The sequence below is a fragment of the Pipra filicauda genome, unplaced genomic scaffold, assembly GCF_003945595.2.
Source record: "Pipra filicauda isolate LSUMZ 115617 unplaced genomic scaffold, ASM394559v2 scaffold107_size2268652_pilon, whole genome shotgun sequence".
Classification (NCBI taxonomy): domain Eukaryota; kingdom Metazoa; phylum Chordata; class Aves; order Passeriformes; family Pipridae; genus Pipra; species Pipra filicauda.
This window is the reverse complement of record NW_024103518.1, coordinates 819232-840199: the sequence shown is the minus strand read 5'-3', so window position 1 is coordinate 840199 and position 20968 is coordinate 819232. Positions and strand designations below refer to the sequence as shown.

The window sequence follows — 20968 nt, the reverse complement described above, 5'->3', positions numbered from 1 at the left end:
TGAGCCAGCTGTAGTTATGGGCCTGGATGATTCAGAGTGAGAACACACCATGCTCGTACTGGCAGTGAGCACCAGCAGGATCAATCTGGCTTTGCCAGTAAAGGGCAGGGCTAACATATCCTAAAACACAGTCTGTTTAAGGTCCTTCCAGCCTCAGGATGTCATTCTGCGAAGATTTACATACCCACTTAATTTTGTTCTGACTTCAGCAGAACTACTCAGCACAGATAAATGCCAGCATAGCAGGTATCTTTGCAAATGATTCTGATGGGCAGGATAAGTCCAAGGTGTGAACTGAGATACTGAGTCTGAGGGCCAAGTCCACAGTGGTCTGGAAAACTGGGCTGCTGTTAAAATTCATGTGAGGAATATCCCTAGAGGAACAGATCTGTCAGCAAAGGCAGAGAGCTACTATTGAGGCCTTAACTCAGAATCCTTTAAAATTACCCACTATCTATTATGGAAGCCCTAACGTAGAAGGTGTCTTTAAAAGGGGGGAGAGAAGGCAGATTTCACCTTTTACACTGCAAGAGCGGTTAAAGAAAGGCAAAAGAAAATTTGCCTCCTTCAGGCTGAGTCTGCACTAGCTACTTGGTTCAGAGCAGTTTTGAAGCACTTCTTATAACTGTCCCTATTGAACAGTTTGCTCTCACAGAGTGGTTTTCCTGTACACTAGACAGATGCCTTGGGCATTGTAACAGGTCTCTCTTTCACAGGGATGTCCAGTCAGCCTCTAAACATTTTGCCTTTAGCTATCTGCAAACCACCTGTGTGGTGAAGGCTTTTGGCCTAGGGGATCAAGCTAGATGTAATCCAGAGTAAATCCCCTGAAGGCCACTGTAAACAAAACCAGAAGTCCAGGACCAGCTTCCAGCTACCAATCTCCTTTTGTTGTGCCAGATGATCTCCTAAGGCAGATATAACAAAAGGTACTGAGTGAACAACACACAGCGTGTTACATTGTTAGTCACCACTAACAGAACATAGGTCTTCAAAGACACACAGACACTGCTTGTTAACAGATTATTTAATTAGCCTCAGCAGTGCCAGGTGCTGTGCATCCCAAGTGTCCCAAGGCACGAGCAGACTTGCAGTCAAGCACTGAAGTTTAATAACTCTTGTTGGGCCATTGCCATCCCTGCAAGTGTCCAGGGATGACTTGGACTTTTCTGGCCATCACAGTGCACCGCAGGGCTCATCTCTCTTTTAAGTCCTCAGATTCTCCTTCGATACTTGCAAAAGTATTCAATCACTGGGAACTGTCTATTTTTATGTTACATTTTCAGGCACTTGCATTGATGCCCCATGTATGTCCTTCTGCAGCCCCAGGACAGCTGTGTAACTCCAGCTTCCCTCAAGTCAAATAGGGTGGCCCCAGTCTTGCTGTGATCTAGATCTATGCCTTCTGTTTTCTTCCCCCATTTCCAGCTATAGGAAGTGTATGTTTTTGTTTGCTTTCTAAAAAGTGTTGGAAACACTTTTCTGACTGACTCGATAGTTACTATCTCGTGTGGCTACAAGTAGCTTTCGTAGGAGTGCTCACAGTTCCACTGACTCTCCAGACCCACGGCTGTGCAAATTTGTCACCTCTTGGATCAAGCTGTGTTGTGCCAGCACCAGCCAATTTTTACAATGTTTTATATTAAGCCCTTTCACAGCCTTCGCTCTCTACAGCACAAAAACTTTGAAGTGCCAGAGGCTCATTGATCTCAACTCCCAGTTTTCACTCTCTGTCCCACACAACATATTACATCGTCAGGGACTCATTTTCCTCCTTCCAGCTATAAGTACCATCAATACACATATATATATGCTTCATTATTGATTTTTAAAAAAAAACAAAAACAAAAACAAAACAAAACAAAAAACTTAGAACTTTTCTTGATGTAGGCTTCACTTTTGTACGGAGAGTAACGTTCCTAAATTTTCCGTAATGCAGTGACAGTTGCTCATCTGCCTGAGATAAAGGAAAAACACTAAAACCAAATTGTTTCAGAACTGGCATTTCCACCAAAGAAATTATCCTCTGGCACCCTTCCTCCTTGGTGACACTGTAGTGGGTTGACCCCAGCAGATTCTAGGAACTGAACTAAAATCGCTAAAGAGCACTGGCACAGGTTGTCCAGAGAAGCTGTGGATGTCCCATCCCTGAGGGTGTTCAAGGTGAGGTTGGACGGGGGTCTGAGCAACCTGGTCTAGTGGAAGGTGTGTTGGAACTGGCTGATCTTTAAGGTCCCTTCCAACTCAAACCCTTCTATGATTCTGTGCTCTTAAGCCATCTGACCAGAAGCACTTGGGCACACCATGGAGGACAAGCACTCCTGCCTACTCAACTCTCACACATCTTGATTTCTTTTTGGGTTGACTGCCATACACTAACTGGCACGTGTGGTTAATATAATCCTCCGATGTGCACACTGCTTGGGATCTCTCACCTCTGTAACTTGCTTCACCACTTGTAAACCCTGAGCAGAATGCCCAAGACTTGTGGTTCTTAAGATTTCCCACACGAGTATTTTATGGCTCCAGATCTCTCACCTTGACAGCATTAATATTTCAAGTGTTTCCTTCTTGCTGGCAAATCATACGAATGAAACTATGTACAGCATTCTGTAGCAATTAACAGATACCATACCCTTGTCTGGCTGTTTCTACACCTTTGACACACTCTTCTGTTAAAATTTCAGTCACACCAGTCTTAATATTCTTGGTACAAACTTCTCTCTATATTTTTTTAGATCGATTATCTTCATTTGCTTCCACTTGTTTTTCAACAATTTAGCCATGTAACCTCACAGAGGCACGACTCCTCCAGTGTTTGACTACTTTCACTTGCAAGTTCATTTAACACAAAAGTCGATTCTTGCCAATGGTATCTCGTTATTTGCCATGTTTAATTATAAAACAGGAGTGTGTCCTACTTTCCATCATCTGCATTGGCAAACACGTTTCTACCGCACAGAGGGTGATTTTTTTTTTTTTTGAAAATTAATAAATCAGATTTCTTTATCAGTTCAGTGAAATCCAGGTTAATCTGTACATGAACAAACAGGAGAGAAGTATTCAAGCTTACTAAAACTTCTGCCAGACTTGAACAACAGACTACACAGGATTGTGCATGACTAGATGAGGATTTTTAATCTATCCACAGAATGCATTAATGAAACTGCTCTCAGATTTCACAGCTAGAGCTTTCAAAGAGACAACAAGGACTCTTCATTCCCTCAATCTGTCTGTACTGGGGCTTATTTTATGAAGCATTAGAAATACAGTTTTCTTCCAGTTGGTAAAGCTCTTTGTGGTCCTTTGAGTGTAAGGTTGATGCCAGATATAATTTTATCAGACAGTTCAATACCCTTTTGACATAATGCAAGTGTTGTATTTTCTAAAAGAGCTGACAAGGTCTCAGACTGACATCCAAGGTGTGTGTATGATGTCTTACCCAAGCTTTTGAAGCTCAGTGCCTTAAGGCACTTTCTAACTCAAACAACACTCTGGGGTTTGTGAATAGATGTACTACTTCCTCAGCTAAGATTTTCTTCTATGACTAATTCCACTTAGGAGTAAAGCGGTACTATCTTTTTCACAGGGACACCTGTACCTTAAAGTACTCCTGAGACCATGACATGAAAGCTTAAGACTGTGAAAACAAAAGTCAAGATTTTCTGAGATTTTTTTACTACTGGACAGCTGCAACTAGCAGTGTCAGACACTCTCAGTCCCTGCTGCCAATGGGATTAATCACCTGCAACTTAGGCAGTAAATAAACTATGCAGTTAAGTCTTAAGTGACCAGCACATACAGTGCTCCAAATAGGACTGCTGTGTCACCCTTTCCTTAGACTTTCGGGTCTTTTTCTTGAGCAGGACAAAAGCCACACCAGAAATCTCCGAATCAGTGTTCTTCAGGCCACAGGCACCTGAGCACTCCAACTCAAGCACAGCTATTTGCTGCTAAATATCACGTACCAACCGCTGCAAAAAGACTCCTCAGAAGTCACAGGGGCAGAAAAGAATTGTCAGCTCAGGCAGAAAACAATACTGGAGCACGGAGAAATAAATAAAAGACATTTTTACAGCACTGGGGTTAAGGAAGTGTATCCGGCTGGAATCGGTTGCAAAACGGACACCTGAGACCGCAACAGTTGGAGCCTTCCAGCTGTAGAAACAAGGCACCTGAAGCTGTAAGTTTTCCTCTGAGGCGGAGAATGAATGCTGGAAAAGTGGTAAGCAGGATACCACAGGAAAACGGACCTGTGAGATGGGGCTGAATTCTCTTCCTTGAAGGTCAAGTTCCTCAGTTTTCAGAGAACAAGTTTAATGTGCAGATTTTCCTGCCAGTTTTTGATTCATGGGATTAAATTCAAAAACCTAGGGGCACCTCAGTTGTAACCCTGACCAAAATCATTGATCAATAGAATGTCAAAAAATATTTCATTTCAAAGCTGGGTCTTGCTGCAAGTAGAACATTTTATAACAAAATTATATTAATGAAAGTTTTTGCCACCAGTACTAATCCTCAGTGTAGCTTTATCTGGATAAAGCTTGCTCACCCCATGAGGTTTTTATCAGGTTTGAAAATTCAGTTAGTTAATAAAGTCATGCTGTTTTCTTTCCATCTCTGTCTTCAGTAATACCGTGCTATCTCAAATGCACTTTTAATAACCTTACCTTGTACCTTAGGTGGGTCAGCAATTCTGGTAAATGTGTTAGAAATATAACAGCACAAGCTGAAACTCCTAGGTTGAGTTTGTAGTCTTTGCAATTAAGGAAAAATAAACATCCTAATTTAAAAGAAAATTTAAAAAAATTACTTCAAAAAGCATACATGGTGTCTTTCCTGTTCCATTTTTATTGTCCATTCTCCAAATATTACTATGTTTAACGCTGAATAAAAGCAAATAAATTCAAATATATTTGCCCTGGGATCCTTCCACAAACTTAGAGATAAGCTTTTACTTTTGTGTATTTTGTAATAAAATAAAAGACCAAGACATCAACCAGCTGCTTGAGGCAACTGTGCAGAACTTTTAATATTATTGCTACACGGTAGCTTGATGGTTTTTTTCCCCCCTAGAGATGGAAGAAATAGGGCAAATGAGTTGTTTTTACTACCTTCAGTTATTACCTGGAGTCATGAGTTGTTTTTCCTTTTGACAGATGCTGTAATGTCAAGGTGGCACCAGCCCACTCCGGGTGAGGCTCTACCCCAGGAAAGTGTTTTGCTCATAATAGGCTGTCTAGAGGTCTGACCTTTATCATATTTTTCTTTCCTTTCACCTTCAAGAAGGGCAGCTGTGGTGCTGCTGATGTATTTCACACACAGAGATAAATAATTTCAGAATTATTCTAAAACGCTAAAAATTTGAATTCTTCACTTTGTCTTGCCACATCTTCTGTTCTCATGTGATTTGCAGTAAAAAAAAATAAAAAAAAAAATCTGGATTCATTTTGGATTGCTTGGTTCCAGTGATCTGCATTTCCCGAGGCATTTTCCCAAATGTGCCTTCATGTTTGAAAAATGAAAGCTAACTCACTGGCAGGGAAAGCTTGATTCTTGAGGAAAAATGGAAATCCGTTGTCAAGGAAGATTAAACTCTTAACCACTCAGTTAAAGTCACAAATTATCAGCTCTGAAACCTCTTTTTCCTCCAAGGACTGCACAGAGACCTGCAACCTCTCCCTGAGGTCAAAACATGTGCCTGACAAGGATATGCAGAATGCAATTGGCTTGAAGTGGCATAGCCTAGTGAACATTTATATTTCTCAGTCTTCCTTTTCAGTTTTATTTCTGTCACAGTGTTAACAAAAATATAAAATGTACACCTTTTATACGTATCTTTAAATATTGTATTTAAAATATTCTGCTATTCTACTCAAATGCATGTTTCAAACTTTCTGGAACCACTACCTGTATTGAATTAAAACTCCCAATTGCATTTAATCACGAGCACAATGAGTATGGGCTAGACACCTGGACAAGCCTGCAAAGGTTTGATGTTTCAGCTACTTATAAGCCAGTTACAGATTATGCCAAGGATGAAAAAATACCTTTTGTTTATTATGCAGTTGTAAAGAAATAAGACAGCAAGGAAAAAAAAAAACAAAACTGCTTTGGGCTTTAGGCAACATGAAAGGATGCTTAGACCTGTACGTTTCATTCTTCCTTCAGTGCTTAACACTTCAGTCTGCTACTAGAACGATTTTGTCTTTTTTTTTTTTCTCTTTCACTGATTTTCAGAGGATGTTTGAATCACCTCTCTGAGAAAAGATGTCGAGTTGTCAAAAGCTTTATCTGTGTGCCATAGACACCTCCATATGTGATTAAGTTTCTCTAACAAAAGAGGTTTCATCACTGTGAGCCTCTGTAGGCTCGCTCTCTCTTTCCTAGGACCTACCTCTGCCATGCAAAGCTGGACTTCCACAGGACTCTTTGGTGGTAGCTATTTGATAATCTATTTTTCCTCTTATTCTCCTCTCTTCTTACTCTCTCTTCTTCTCTATCTTTACTCCTTCTTCTTCTCTTAATCTCTTTCTTTCTTTACTCTCTACTTAATATCATCGGTAGCTTACAACCAGAGGCTGGGTTTTGCTAAGTTGTGTGGGTTAGCATGTGCTGTGCCAGTGCTTTGAGAAGTGCTTTGTTTTGATTGCATGTTACCCTTTTAAGCTTTCACCAAGATCCTTATTTTCTGCCGTATTTCACCAGTAAAAGCATCTCCTGAGAACACGTGTGCAGCGTTCTCTCTCGCCGCTGTTCCAAGGCGTCAAAGAACCGAAGGCTCTGCAAAGGTTTGGTGGGTGAACTTTTGGTGTCTTGTACATTTTTAAAAGTAAAATTCCTGCTTGAGCGTGTGGCTCCATGGCTGGGGTCTTACAGTCACTTTCAGAAAAGGCTGCGGTATTTTTCTGCAAAGTGTAAAATATGCTTAAAAATACTCTTCATCAAAACTGGGTGGAGGAGAAGGGAAAGAAAAATAGTTGCCTGCAAACCTATAAGACAAATTGTCTGGACAAAATACAACCACAGCAAAGTTTTCAAGAGCAGCACTTTCCACATGTGTAGAAAAGTCATTTGTCATGGCTGATGTTGCTTGTCTGTTGTTTGCCATCACTTTTTATTGCATCATCATTAAACAAGGTCCTGCTGAGCAGCTTTTTGCCTTTGTTCAGATGGTGCAGAGTTAGCAGCATGGTTTTCCTTACAGCCTGTTTCTCACACAATTATATTGATACATAAACATTAAGGGATACATCAGGCAGCAGTTAAGGGACATTAACTTTCTGAGATCCATAAGCCTAAATTCTCATGGGAGTATGCAATCAGAAGTGGCCATTGCTTCCTGCCAATAAAAACAAGGGCTATAAAAAATATTCTGACTTTTAAATTGCTAACACCTAATGCAGCCTCATTGCACGTACATTAAACAGCTCTACACTTCTCAGGGATTCAGCAAGTGATCCAGCACTTACTTTCAAATTAAGGAAGGATTTTAACACACTCACTCTAAGGTGCTAGTGCTGAAAATGCGATACATAAAGGCATCTTTATACCAACACAAACCAGACAGGCTGCAAGGGCAGCAGAGTAGCAATGCTAGGCCTGGGAGTGTATCTTGAACCTTGCCCAGCATCTTCCATCCTTTTATTGCAGTGTTCTTTTGGGAAACAGCAAGACTAACAGTAATGAGAGAAGACAAATAGTACCTTCTTTTCTGCAATGCTTATTCAAGAGAAATTGCCTCGAAAATAAAAAACTGATTTAATTTCTATCTTTAAACATGTGGGATTCAAGACTTTACCTTCTACTCTTAATCTCACCACCACACTCCTGAAATGCAACATGTGAGACAGCATGCCACTAAACAGAAGACTAGAAATCATGCTCATTTTCCTCAGGCTATTCTGCTTATCTACTCTTCTTCATTCCCAACATTTTTCAGATTGACCAGGAAGTGTCTAAGTGTAGCCAACTGAGCTCGGAAGATCCTGTAAGTGAGAGCTTTTGGACCACAACTTGAAAGTTTTTGCAGAATTTTTTAAAAAACTTTTAAAATCAAAGTCTCTTCTTGGTAAAAGAAATCTTAATGCCAGTATACATAACAGATTGGTTAACACACTTGTCCAACCTAAATCATAGGTTTATTTATCATAGGACTTATTATAATCTTCTAGTATGTTATAATCAAAGTACAGTAACATCGTATTTTCGTGATAAATGCATGTACACAGCAGAGCAAAATCTCTGACAACAGCAGAAAAGGAAGCAAGTTTCCTAAGTATTATTTTCTGGATCTTTCAACTGTTATCCCTCCTCTCTTGCCCTACTTTTGGGGGAGCAAGACTATCCTTGATTTCTCCTGAAAAAAATAAAAAATAATAAAAAATAAATAATAAAAAATAATTAAAAAAATGAAAATAAATAAATAAAAAAAAATAAAAAAGGTAAAAGGTAAATTGCATCAGAACTAGGCCTTTGTTTCTCTGGATCAGAAGCACACCTCAGCACAAATGAAGACCAGCAGCTGCCCTAGAGAAGCAAGCCCTTAATCATCCTGAGGAAGTGAGGCACTGCCTTAACTGTAATTACTGCATGTTCTTACATTACAATATAACATGCTCTGGAGCACTGGTGTAAGACTCCAGGCTCTCACTGTGAGCTCACAGAAGGGGTTTTACGTTAAAAGTACAAAAGGCTCCAAAAATCTGCCCAACGGATTTACTGAAAGGGCCTTCAGTCCTTTTTAGACCTTGAGAGAGTGTGTGGCAGATGATGTGCACATGTTTCTCAGGAGGTCAAATAACACACTTTTACTGGCAAACTTTAGAAAATAAAGGAACTCAGCAAAGTTTAAAGGGCAACATTCAACCAAAGCATTTCACAGAGCATTGATTTAGCACGTGCTACCCCACACAACTTTGCAAAATCCAACCCATTCAGCTTTAAGTTACCATAATACCAAGGCAATCCACTGGGGTGCACGAAGAAAATACCAGAACTACTGTTTATTTTTAATCTAAAAACAGTAAGAAAGGAATCAAACTTTACTGATTTTTACCATGCCTTGACACTGGCACTCTCATTTGGTCTGTGCACCAGATGTAGGCAGTACACAAGGCATCCTTGGGGTCTTTGGGTGCTCCACAACACAGAGGGGGGTTGACAGTGACATCCTCACTCGCCCTTTCAGTGTATTTGTGACATACTGACATCTACATGTGCCCACTTAAGTGGTCCATGGATTGTATTACCTAGTCAAAACTAAACTGACCCTCAAAAAAAGCCCAGCCCTGCAGATTGAAGGTAATACTAATGAAACATCTACATTAGCACTATTGCTAACCATGAACCTCCACTTGAGCATACGCTGTGCCTTTAGGTCTTAGTTACAGTAAGAAGACATAAGGATTAGCAGGGCATTTAAAAATCAGCCATCCAGGATATGAAGACAAATCTTTAAGAGTTTTATCAGTGATGTTTAAAAGTCATGTGATGCTCAACCCAATTGAGCACAACTCAATTTTGTGCTTACAAAATTTCACAGAAAATACTGCTGAAGGTATGAAGAAAAAAATATCAGAACAACTTATGGGTTGTGGGAGGTTTGAAACTACAGGTGTTCCTAACCTGTCTCAGTTTTTTAAATGATGAAGCAGATAAACAGTGATTTTGTTAATCACTAAAGAAAAGATGTTATGGGAAAGACAGCTTCTGAACAGTAAACCATTTATTAAAAATTATGAAAAAAATGTACAAGTGTAATCACTGATGAAGTGGCTGCTTTGAATGGAATTAAAAAAAAAAAAAAAGAAGCACAGGAGAAGGTTACAGCAATAGTGAAATTCAGTCACTGGATGTCTCATGGGCAAGCCAGTGCAGCAAATAAATTGGAGCCAGAAGCGCAAAAAGTGCTACAGGATGTCATCAATGTGGTTAATTTTGTAACAACAAGACCTTTTAATCTCGGAATCTTTACAATACTTTGGAAACAGACTGGGAGTCATCATGAATGTCTTTTGTACCTCAGAGGTTCACTGGTTATATCATGGCAAAGTGCTTAAAAATGCTGTCAAACTCACATTTTTCTTTCACAGAAAGACAAGCAATTGTTCCAAATTTCCTGACCTTTTCTTTGATGAAAAGGGCCTGTCAGTACTATGCTAATATTTTGGAAAAATGAAATCATTTCACGTGTCTCTTCAAGACAAAGATGACGTCTTAAAAATGAGAAAGAAAATTTTTAAAAGAAAGCTGTTGCACAGAGGGGGTATTTTGAAAACAGGTTTGAAAATGTTTCCCTCGTCGTGCAACTGTGTTGCAAAAAGAGGTGTAAGTAAAGGTGTCACCCCTAAAATCTCTGTACAACTTGAACTGGGAAAGTAACTTCCTAACCTGTTGGAAAAAAAAAAATCTTCCAAAGGAAGAGTTTTAGTGGGTTTCCAATCCATTTGTTAACAACACAAAAATTCAAGACCTTTAGTTAGTTTGCAAGAACAACTGAAGATGGAAGATGGAAATATTAGCTGAATATTAACACAGACCTTTGCAAAGCTAGAGGACAGGATTGAAAAACGAGCATCCTGACTTAGTGGGCATAGTTAGCAACACACTTCTCCCATTTGGATCTATATATCTTTGTGAGGTATCTTTCTCAATAGTGACAGACATTAAAATCAAGTATCAAAATAAACTGAACCTAGAACCAAATCTTTGAATCTCTGTACCACAGTGTCAAACCAAAATTTCCAAAAATAATGAAGTGTTATTCCAGAGCATCACTTATTTATTAATTTTATACTGAGAACAGCAAAATATTTTGTACCCCTAATAAAAATATGTTTTAATTGTTTATCTAATCTGTAGTTCACTTTTTTTTTCACCTTTATCATGTGCTCTTTTAGCACACTGGATGAGCCCTCCAATATATAAAGAGGGCTTGTAAGAAAGGAGGAGGCATTTCACCAGGGCATGTAGTGACAGGACAAAGGGGAACAGTTTTGAACCAAAAAGGGTAAGTTTAGATTGGACATAAGGAAGAAAAATTTCATTTTAAAGGCGGTAAGAGGTTGCCCAGGGAAGTTGTGGATGGTCCATCCCTTGAAGTGTTCAAGAGCAGGTTGGACAGGGTGGCTTTGAGCAATCTGCTCTAGTGAAAGATGCCCCTGTTCCATGACCTTTAAAGGTGCCTCCAACCACTCTGTGACTCTGAGATTCTACTCTAAAAATGTGATCCACAGCAGCGTTAATTTTGACACCTGCTACTTTTAACATTAACATACTGTATGATCTCATAAGTTCCATATCAAGTTTAAGACACTCTGTACTGGGATCATGCAAAACCTACCTAACTATAGTCTGCCCTGCAGCAAAAATAAAATATCCAGCACAAAAGCCCAGGCTTGAACTCCAAGAAATTAAAAAAAAAACAACAAACAAACAAAAACAAAAAACCCCAAACAAAACCATAAACACACCTAAGCCTTATCAGAAAAAGCATCTTGATTCAGTAGCACTGTTCAGATCAGAAATTACTTTTTTTTTTTGTTTAACTGACACCCTTTCACTCTTTCCACCTCTCTACCCCGGAGGACACCATGTCAGACACCAAAGGAACTTCTAAGCAAAGCACACTTTTCACCAGGCTTGATGACACAGACACAACACAAAAGAGCAGGAACTCAGGTACTGTCACCCAGCACCAGCATTAACCCACTTCTGTTCTGAAGCAGCGAAGGTACAATGGTGAACTTGGAAGAACACGCACTTACGAAACCTAGAAAGCTTAAAATGTAGATTTATTATGCATTAGGAAGCTTATTAACTTAAAAACCAAACCACATAGTACAAAAGGTTTGTTATCTGTGCTCAGTGTGGAACAAGTTTCAAAATATATATTTTTTAAAATTTGTCCAGTCAATACACAATCCTTTTAAAAAACTGTATATCTGTCTGTACCCTCATTACATTTATAAATACATGATTTACACAGCACCTCATGTGTAAAAATTTGAAACTCCTTAGAAATATCTACATATATTGCATACATATAAAACATTCACAGGAGTACTTCATTAAAGTTGGGTTTAATAGTCCATTTACACTGCAGCAAAATTCATATAAATCTGTGTATTCTTCATAAAATGTCTCTAAAAATTAGCATATTTGTAGCCATCCATAACTCCTTTAAAGCATCATTTAGAAAGGAAATTTGATATGAATATATCCATGATATTCAGCAGGTAAGACAGTTATATGAAGGCTAAATATGATTAATAACTGAACCCTAAGTAGCAGTTAAGGCAGGGGTGAAAGGAATTAATAAGAAAGATTACTTCATATGGCAGATAAAGTGACAAAATGCAATAAATACACATCTTTCTTGACGTAAACCACTCTGGCTCCCACTCAGAAGTCAGGAGTGTCCGTTTTTCTGACACTGCTCATTTTAAAATTAAAATCTTATTTTTTATAAGTAAAGCATTAATGTGACCTGGCTCTCTGGTGCCATCTGGATTTGCTTTAACTGCTCAGAACTGAGTATTCTGGAATGTGGGTTTAAGACTTCCATATGATCCTCATTTATGGGTAACGATTGTCACGTGTGACCACACACACTCAGGATTCTGTCATCTCAGTTTTATCACTGCCTTCTGGTAACTACTGGACTTCTTGTTAGTAAGTAACATTAGAGAATGTTACTGATAACCATTATTTCAGATACCAGAACTATATGGAGATCAGTCCCTCCTATACCATGAAGACTACATGTGGCATAGATGCAGACAAAAGGCATAAGAAATGCAAAACAAAACTTTAATAGTGATGGCAGAAACTATTCTGGCTCAAACCTATTTATTTTGCATTATGATGCAACTTTGGGAATTGAACATTCAAACTGTTAAAAAAATTCCATTATCTCTGCATGTTCAGGTTTCTACCCAGCACCACAGTTTGACATAGCGTTTGCAGTCCGATACTGAGTAGAATCACACCAAGCTGTGACCTGCCATCCCAAAAAACCCCTCCTGCAAGTATGACATCGACCTCAAGTGTCATATGGCACGTGACCTTCTCCTGTACACAGCTGCCTTCCCCTCAGAGCACAGACACTCTGCATCTCCCACCCAGCTCCCAGGGCTGCAATTCAGCACATGAATTTGTTCCACAGTCCCCTCCAAAGTTCAGCCTTCACACACTGCTATCTTGCAGCAATGGTTCAATGTCCTCTCCATTACTTTGGTCTGGGTTGCTGCTCAGGCTGCTGCCAATGCTGTTGCTGTGTTTTTTGGTACTGCCAGCTTTGCTGTTCTCAGGAATGAATAAGGCGACCAGGAAAGCCAGAAGAACAATGCACGCTCCAACCAGGAAGGGTGGACCAGGAACGATGGCTCTCTGCGGCAAAACAAGCACATTAAAGAATCCCATGAAGCTTCAGACATTGAGTTCTGCATTATGAATTGCACCACTAAGGCAGGAGATCATGGGCAATATATTTATGGTGACTGTGAAGTTTTTGCAAACAGGTTCATATGTGCATTGCAACACGAATTTTCTGCACCTACAATCCCCACGAATTCCTCAAACGATCTGCCACACTGATCTAAAAACCAGAAACACACAAAACTATCAATTGACAATAGGATTGTCTAGCAGATGAAATAGAAGTTGATTGATGCTTCTTTGTAATTTCTTTTTACTTCAGGCAACATGCCTGTTAAATCAGCAAGACTTCTCTGAAGATTAGCAGAATAAGGTTTCAACATCCAGAAGTACAAATACTCAACAGATTCTTAACTTCACTTTTCCGTGGCTGACATACTTTAGAATCAAGTTATCCAAACAAACAAGCATCCCCAAAAACTAATACATGAGTGAGGAAAGCAACAGCAGGCTGTGCACTACAGACCATTCTCACCACAGAGAAAGGCTGTGGGCATGTACGATAACGTGATGTTTGGACTTATTCTCTCCTGCTTCAATGCAGTTTACTTTAAAATTTAAACCACAATTTATCCACATTTCATAACCACAATTAAAAACAAACACCAGAAAGGTTGTAAGACAAATTTTAAATCAGCCAAGGTTGATGACAAACTTCTACAAAAGGAAGTGCCAGCAATCCAGCTTTTTTTTTTTTAATCTTAAACAACTTTTCTGCATCTGAGTCAATTAAATAAAAATCAGAAGATGAAATTTGTCAAACCAGTCTACTTTTACTCTACTAAATGAAATGTAGGAAGCCACTCTAATATGAAAGAGGAAAGTAGCTGCAGTTAAGCATACAGTGGCAGGATATTTCCCTTCCTTCAACTGCTGTTACAATCAGAGGCCTGAATTTTCAGTTGATGGTCTCTACATGTAAAGAACATATTAATGGTATTACTTAAATCTTCAACAGGTGCTATGCACACAAGTACTTAAAGATATAAGAAACTTCCATAAATTAATACCCTCATTTGCTAATTTATCTGAGCAGCTTTTGAATATTTCAGTATTATGGGTAAGAATCCTTGAAAAGTAGTCCTTGCTCATTGCATTGCCAAGTGTTATTATCACTCTCCAAACACAGCTCATGACTGCACTGTTTGCTGTAAGGGCTTCCTGTGGATAATTATAATGATACAACCTCACTCCAACTTTTTTACCTCCAGTACATTTACATCTAAAGAAGTTACAGTATTCTGCTACAATACTGAAACCATTCCTGCTACTACTGTAAATCTAAATATTTACTATCAGATTTAAATTATGAGCTATCTTAACAGTCTAATAAAGCTGAGAGGTGAGAATTAAGTAGTTAAAAAATAAGACACTAAGATTTTAAATCAACCAAAAAAGACAGATTCCTACCCTCATGAGTTATATGCTGCAAACTGCACACCAAATTTTGAACTTACCTTGTCACTGGGAACTTGCACTGCTTTTTTTCCAGAAGTATGATCAGGTAGTAACTCATTGAGTTCCACGTGAAAGAGAAAGAAAATGAAGCCATACAGTGCTGGTCCCAGGCCATTGCACAGTCCTCTTATTCCAGTTATTATTCCTTGGACAACACCTAAAGAATTTAAAAAAAAAAAGAAAGAAACACTCAGAGTCAAGAGCTTTGACTGCATTCTAATGACTGTTCCAAAAAAGCTCATTTCATAATTACTTCTATATTCCAAGATCTAAAGAAATACATGGAAGACAACTCTGTTGGATTAAAATAATCCTCTGCATAACCATAGTTCTGTCACTTAACTTGCAGGCTACTGGAAGCAATAAGAGATGAAATTTATGTACAGGTTTTATTTTATATTAGAGTTCATCCACCCTCACCCAAAGCCTCCAATGATGACAGCAGAGCTCGAGTGTGGTACCCATTCAATTTATTTTCAAGTGAAATTTAGAGTAATGCATCTACCTTTAAAGGATCATGATTGACAAAATATGCACAAACCGTGACCAGGATTTATTTAAGTACCACATAACTTATTTGGGGCAGTAAATTCAAGTGTACTGCAGTAAATTCACAATACTTGACTGGCTGCAGTTTTGCACTGGATTGTTTTAGAAGCTTGATTAATCAAAGTGCTATAGGTGTATTTCTGTTTCAACTTAAGCAATTTTGACAACGGTGCAAAAACTTTTCTGATGATCTTACATATTGAGATACTACAAAGTGCTATTTTTTACTATATTAATATTCTGTGTTATCTGCTGCCTTCTTAAGGCAGTAACTTGTAAAATAGAAGCACAGAAAACATGCCAAAATGATAGCTCTCCAAGTTTTTATTTCATAGGCTGACATGTAAGTTTAAAACCTTCATGCCACTAGGTGGCAAAACATCACTCTTGGAACCACTGAAAGCCCGAGCTATTAACACCAGTTCCCTCTGTAAAATGAAGGTTCAGTGGCTTGTGACAGCTAAACTGAACTATTCCTTTCCTGATACAAATAGAAAACAAGTCTTCAAAAAGCTTTTAGATGTCTCTATTAGAAAAAAAAATGGGGGAGAGGGGAATAATTGAAAAAAATCCATGTAAATACTGTCTTTTGCACCTTTCAAACTCAACAGAAATCTGCCTCCTGGAACAGCACCTACTTGGTACCACTCATACTAACTGCACTTACCTAGCTTCACGTTGTACAATCTTAAAGCAAGATTGATACCTACAATGTACATATACAGGATATTTTTTTAAGATAACACTAAATTCAGTTATTATACACCAGTGACAACTTCATTTTATTTTAAGTGAGGAGTTATTTCTGACTGTGCATTCCTCTTCACATCAATACATCTTCTGTCTTCTCATATCAGCTAGTTACTTTGGCTTCCTTTTGTATTCCTTGAAAATCCAAAGTATTATATTAAACAGGGACAACTTTTCCACAAAGAATAAAGCTTCTTGCATACACTTATTTTAATCTGGTAAAATGCGCTTTTAGTTTCTATTAAAAAGGCAGTATTGTTACAGTAATCCTCACTGACTACTTAGAGAACAATGCTTTTAATAAAAAAGGAAAGGAAAAAAAAGAGAAAAGTTTTTGCTGCTTTTGTAGTACTTTTAAAGGAAGCTAAAAAAATAGCTGGTCAGACACGAACTATGTACTTTGCAATGCAAAATTCCTCTCTACATAGCTTGGCAGACTTCTACAACTACTACCAAGTAAAAATATTACTCACCAAGATAACTGAAAGTACACCTAGATAACTCTACTGCTTTCTAGACAGAAAAAGCAGTATGATGCCTAAACAGGAATTCATTCAACACTCACCCTGCTGATCTGCCTCTGCATTTCGTGAAACCAGAGCACTGATTGCTGGGAATGTAATGCTTGACATCGCTGCTATAGATCCTGCTGCCCACATCATCCTGTGTTAAGCACATAATTTGAATTAAAAATGAGACTGTAATTACTCCCCACACCCCAGAAGGACCACAAAGGCATCCTTATTTAAAGATTAATGCTATTTCAAAATACTCTTACTAAAATACCTAAAGACTGGAAATTATCTGGTTAGAACCCTCTTCCTGCTCCCCTCCCATGAATTATCCTGAACTTATTAGAACAGAAGACCACTGGATTTGCTTCTGCACTAGCTATTACAGTAGAGAAAAAGAGGGAAATGGGAGTGAAGTGAGCTTTCCCTCTCCAAATGCTGCACAAAGGAACAACTTCCAAGGGTGTCCCAGTGAGACTCCTATAACTTACAGGAAGTGCTCTGATAAAGAAACAGCATTCATCACTGTCAGTAGGACAAACCTGGTAAAGAAGAAGTTCTTCTAGCTTATGGTTCTAGTTGTCCTTACTTACAGACAGTTTCTCCTACAAAAGAAGCTCTAGATAATTTCCAAGACCAAATATAATTATAGTAAAGAGGGCACGTTAGAAAAACAGAAAAAAGAATAGGTCCAGGACCTAGTGGAATGACAACAGAGAACATGCTACTAATTGGCTTTTAGGAAAAGCTTTAACCACATCCTTAGATATAACACTCAGTGAACCAAAGTGGTGCAAAGACTCCCTTTTCAAAAGGGCTGTTAGTACACCACATATATGGAAAATTCTATCACTCCTACATATGCAAAATATAGCCCAAATTTTGGTAGTGTAATGAAAATGAGAACACTTAGTCCACAGAACTTTCAAATACTCAGGACAACAGAATTAAATTGTAGCATTTCTAGGGAAAAAAAACTTTCTGTTCCTTAACAGGCACGTACCTATGAAAATGTGAACTTACCAAGACTGAGATCCAAAACCATACCAAGCCAGCTGAAGGATCTGAAAGCCAAGGCCAAGGAGAACTGTGTTTTTGTTCCCTATAGACCTCATCAAGATACTGAGAAACACAGTCTGCAAGAGAAATCGGTTCACTCAAAAGTTGTTTTAAAAAGCCAGATTGTTAAAGTAATTTCTGCCACACAAAGTAATTCAGAAGACCTTTCAACTGGTGACAAAATTCATGCTATTTGTGCTCTTATTGCCCTTGTATTAAGTCCAAAACACAGATGAGTCATATCAATAATCATGTACAAATATTCTTAACTATTAAGGGGTTTCTTCTTCAGGACATCAGGAAGCATATGTATTGCCTTTTTTATGGATATTAGATCTCAGTGTCTATTTCTACTGTAAACAGGCTTTCACTTCCACCTCTACAATCCTGCTTCATTACACACTAGAAAGCTCCATAAAACAAAAGCTGGTACCAAGTTAAGATAGTAGAGGCTGGACATGAGTTGAATTTACCGATATTTACAAACAGTAGAGAAAAAAAGACTGTTAGCTCAGAAAAAAATTAAACTTTTTAGGTCAGGTGAATTATTATACAAATTTAAAACTAAAACTAACAAGGAAATCCTGCTGCTTTCTCAAGTTCATCACATGCACTGAAATCTGGCCAAGGCCAATTCCTAGGCATCACCAATTATATTTTCTGCTGACTCTTCACAGCGCTGATACAACCTTTTTATTCACCCATGGAAGCTATTCCTGAGGGAAGAACAGTGCTTCTCATCTGTTAGAAGTGTTACTGCTGACGGGGAAGGAGGTCTCAATTCAGGTACAACAGCAACACAGTCATGGCAAGAAGCTGTCTGTTCCCAGTAAAGCAAGTCCATACGGACAACTTGACTCAGTTAACAGAGCACACATTTTAATTTAACATGAGAAACTCAACAATGCATCAGTAAAAAGACAGAGAAGAGGAACCAGAAGGACTTGAGAGAAGAGCACACTTCCTCTCTTGTCTTGTTTCTCTTCCTAGCTTTCTTGATTCTCACTCTTAGACAAAGCAAGTTGGAATGCTAAACAGCAAGAACACAATAATTCTATCTACGTGTTCAGTTCTTTCTGGATATATCCAACATGCCAACACGAATGAGTATTTATGAAGCAAAGATTATTTCAACAAGCTGCACTCTTCAAAGAGTTCAAAAATATAGAGAGCTTCCCCATTTTAACACCGAAAATTATAAGCCAGAAGGGCAGCAATTTGAGAGATTTTTAGCAAAAAACATCCATCTGCATAAAGTATGACTGGCAAATGTCAGTGCAAGTAACAGCACCAGAACAAACTACAAACCAAGGATTAATATAATGACTTGAATTGATAATGAAGGCCACAACTGATGCCAGTAAAACTGGTAAACACTGATGAATGTGTTGTTTACATCAAAACAGTAAGACCTTCACTCTGCTAAAGATGGCAGCAAGGTTACAACATGCTGTAGGTGCCATTCCTCTTCTTGCTATCACAACAGGAAGACAGACTGTACCCATAAAGATACCAAAGATCATATCATAAAAATTCTGATTTCCAAAAGATCCAAAGGACCTGTTCAAAAACCAGCTTGCTGTATGATAGCAACCACACCTCAGCCTCCCAAGCTGAGCTTAAGTAACTCTGGACAGACCAGGCCAATACTGGCATTGTTTGTATGCAAGTTTGATAACATGAGCTAATTGAATAGCTGCAAGTAGCATGACTTTTGCTTAAAATAACACATTTCCCTTTCAGAAAGTCTTGTATTAAGTAACCAACTTCCTGTATCATTTAAATAATTTTAAGTCAGATTTCCAGTGAATTTACTGATCCAAGGTTAGCAAATTTTATTTTCATTTTGTTTCTAACAAAAGCTCATAAAAGGAAGGAAATTTACACATAATATATAATGAATATAACCTTTAGTGAGTGCAAGATACACTGGCACATTAGAGCATGTAAAAATTTTATAGACAAGCTTAAAGAAGTGTCTGCCTGAATATTGTTTCTACTGGTTAATAAAGCACTGTAAAGAACAAAGCTTACCTGAGCTATTATGGACAAAATGCCTACCACAGCTATAAATGCTGCAATGCTGGCAGATCCAAAACCTATAATCTGCAGAGAAACAGAAAATGCATAAAAAACAAATGCCAAACACAAACCAGGACAATCACTAGCAGAGAGATATCTTATTCAAAGAAAACACTGATCCCTGCTTATACTCTAAATCCATAGAGGAAGTGTCCACTTTCGAGAATAATCCTTGACTGCTTGCCAAGAAAAACACAGAAATAAAAAAATGCCCTAAAATAGGAGACAGAGGAAGTCATGTATCCGGAAACTAGAGCTCTCTCTCCCTCCCATAAACACAACAGCCCTTCACAAGGTAGGATCTCGCCTCAAGACCCAGAAGCTGCTGCACTGAATGGGAAACAAAGGTCTGCTTAAGGTTAACACATGTTTAAGCTATTGTAGGGTTTATCATCGGGAGTCAAGTGTTATCCAGTTCTTTGCTTAACAAAGTACCCTGCCTGCAGCTTTAAAGCTGTATTTTGCCAGAAAGCAGGTTTCTGAGAAAAGTCTTCAACAAGTCTCAGGAAACAAGTCTCAGGCAATACTTATTTAAACATCCTTATTAAGATGTGAAGACACCAACATTTACCTGTCTCAAGTACAGAAAAAAACTGGAATACTGGCCAGCCTCGGGCAGATAGGAGAGAAACACGGTAATGCAGATCCGGAGAACTGTAGAATCTTTTCTAACCTTTCTCAGAGACTGTAAAACAAAGTAACAAAGCAAGGATTGCAACGTTTATACAAAGTCTAAGGAAAGCATAAAGCAAGCAGAAGGTAAATTTTTTTTAAATCCATTTTTACCCATGCGTTTACCCATCCATTTTACTGTACCAAAAAAAAAAAAAAATCAGACATGGAAACTGTTAAGGTGAATGTCAAGTTAAAAACAACCTCATTAAATAAGGTTTGTGGTAACTGATTCTTCTGCAAAGCTTCCACTAGATTTTTGAACCTATTGTTCAGTGCCAAATTTACAATTATTCCCTGAAAACAGCATCATATACTATTTAGGGAAATGCACATCTTCTAATCGATCTCCATAATAATCTGTTTTGAAAGATGTTAGCAAATAATATAGCCTCTTTACAACTGTTTCTTTTCAAAAATTATTAGAGCATTTTTCCATGTACAGT

At 38.3% G+C, this 20968-nt stretch overlaps 1 protein-coding gene across 1 annotated transcript in view; it reads right to left on the bottom strand.

Annotated features, from left to right (window-relative positions):
* Window positions 1-12792: 12792 nt before the first annotated feature.
* Window positions 12793-20968, bottom strand: part of LOC113999282 (hippocampus abundant transcript-like protein 1) — a 28018-nt gene continuing 19842 nt past the window's right edge. The window contains exons 7-12 of the mRNA XM_027742599.2: window positions 20422-20535; window positions 19803-19874; window positions 17733-17845; window positions 16763-16860; window positions 14898-15055; window positions 12793-13392 (exon numbers count right to left, since the gene is read on the bottom strand). Of these exons, the coding sequence (XP_027598400.1) occupies window positions 13189-13392; window positions 14898-15055; window positions 16763-16860; window positions 17733-17845; window positions 19803-19874; window positions 20422-20535 (759 nt within the window). The 3' untranslated portion in view covers window positions 12793-13188. The remainder of the gene's footprint in view (window positions 13393-14897; window positions 15056-16762; window positions 16861-17732; window positions 17846-19802; window positions 19875-20421; window positions 20536-20968) is intronic.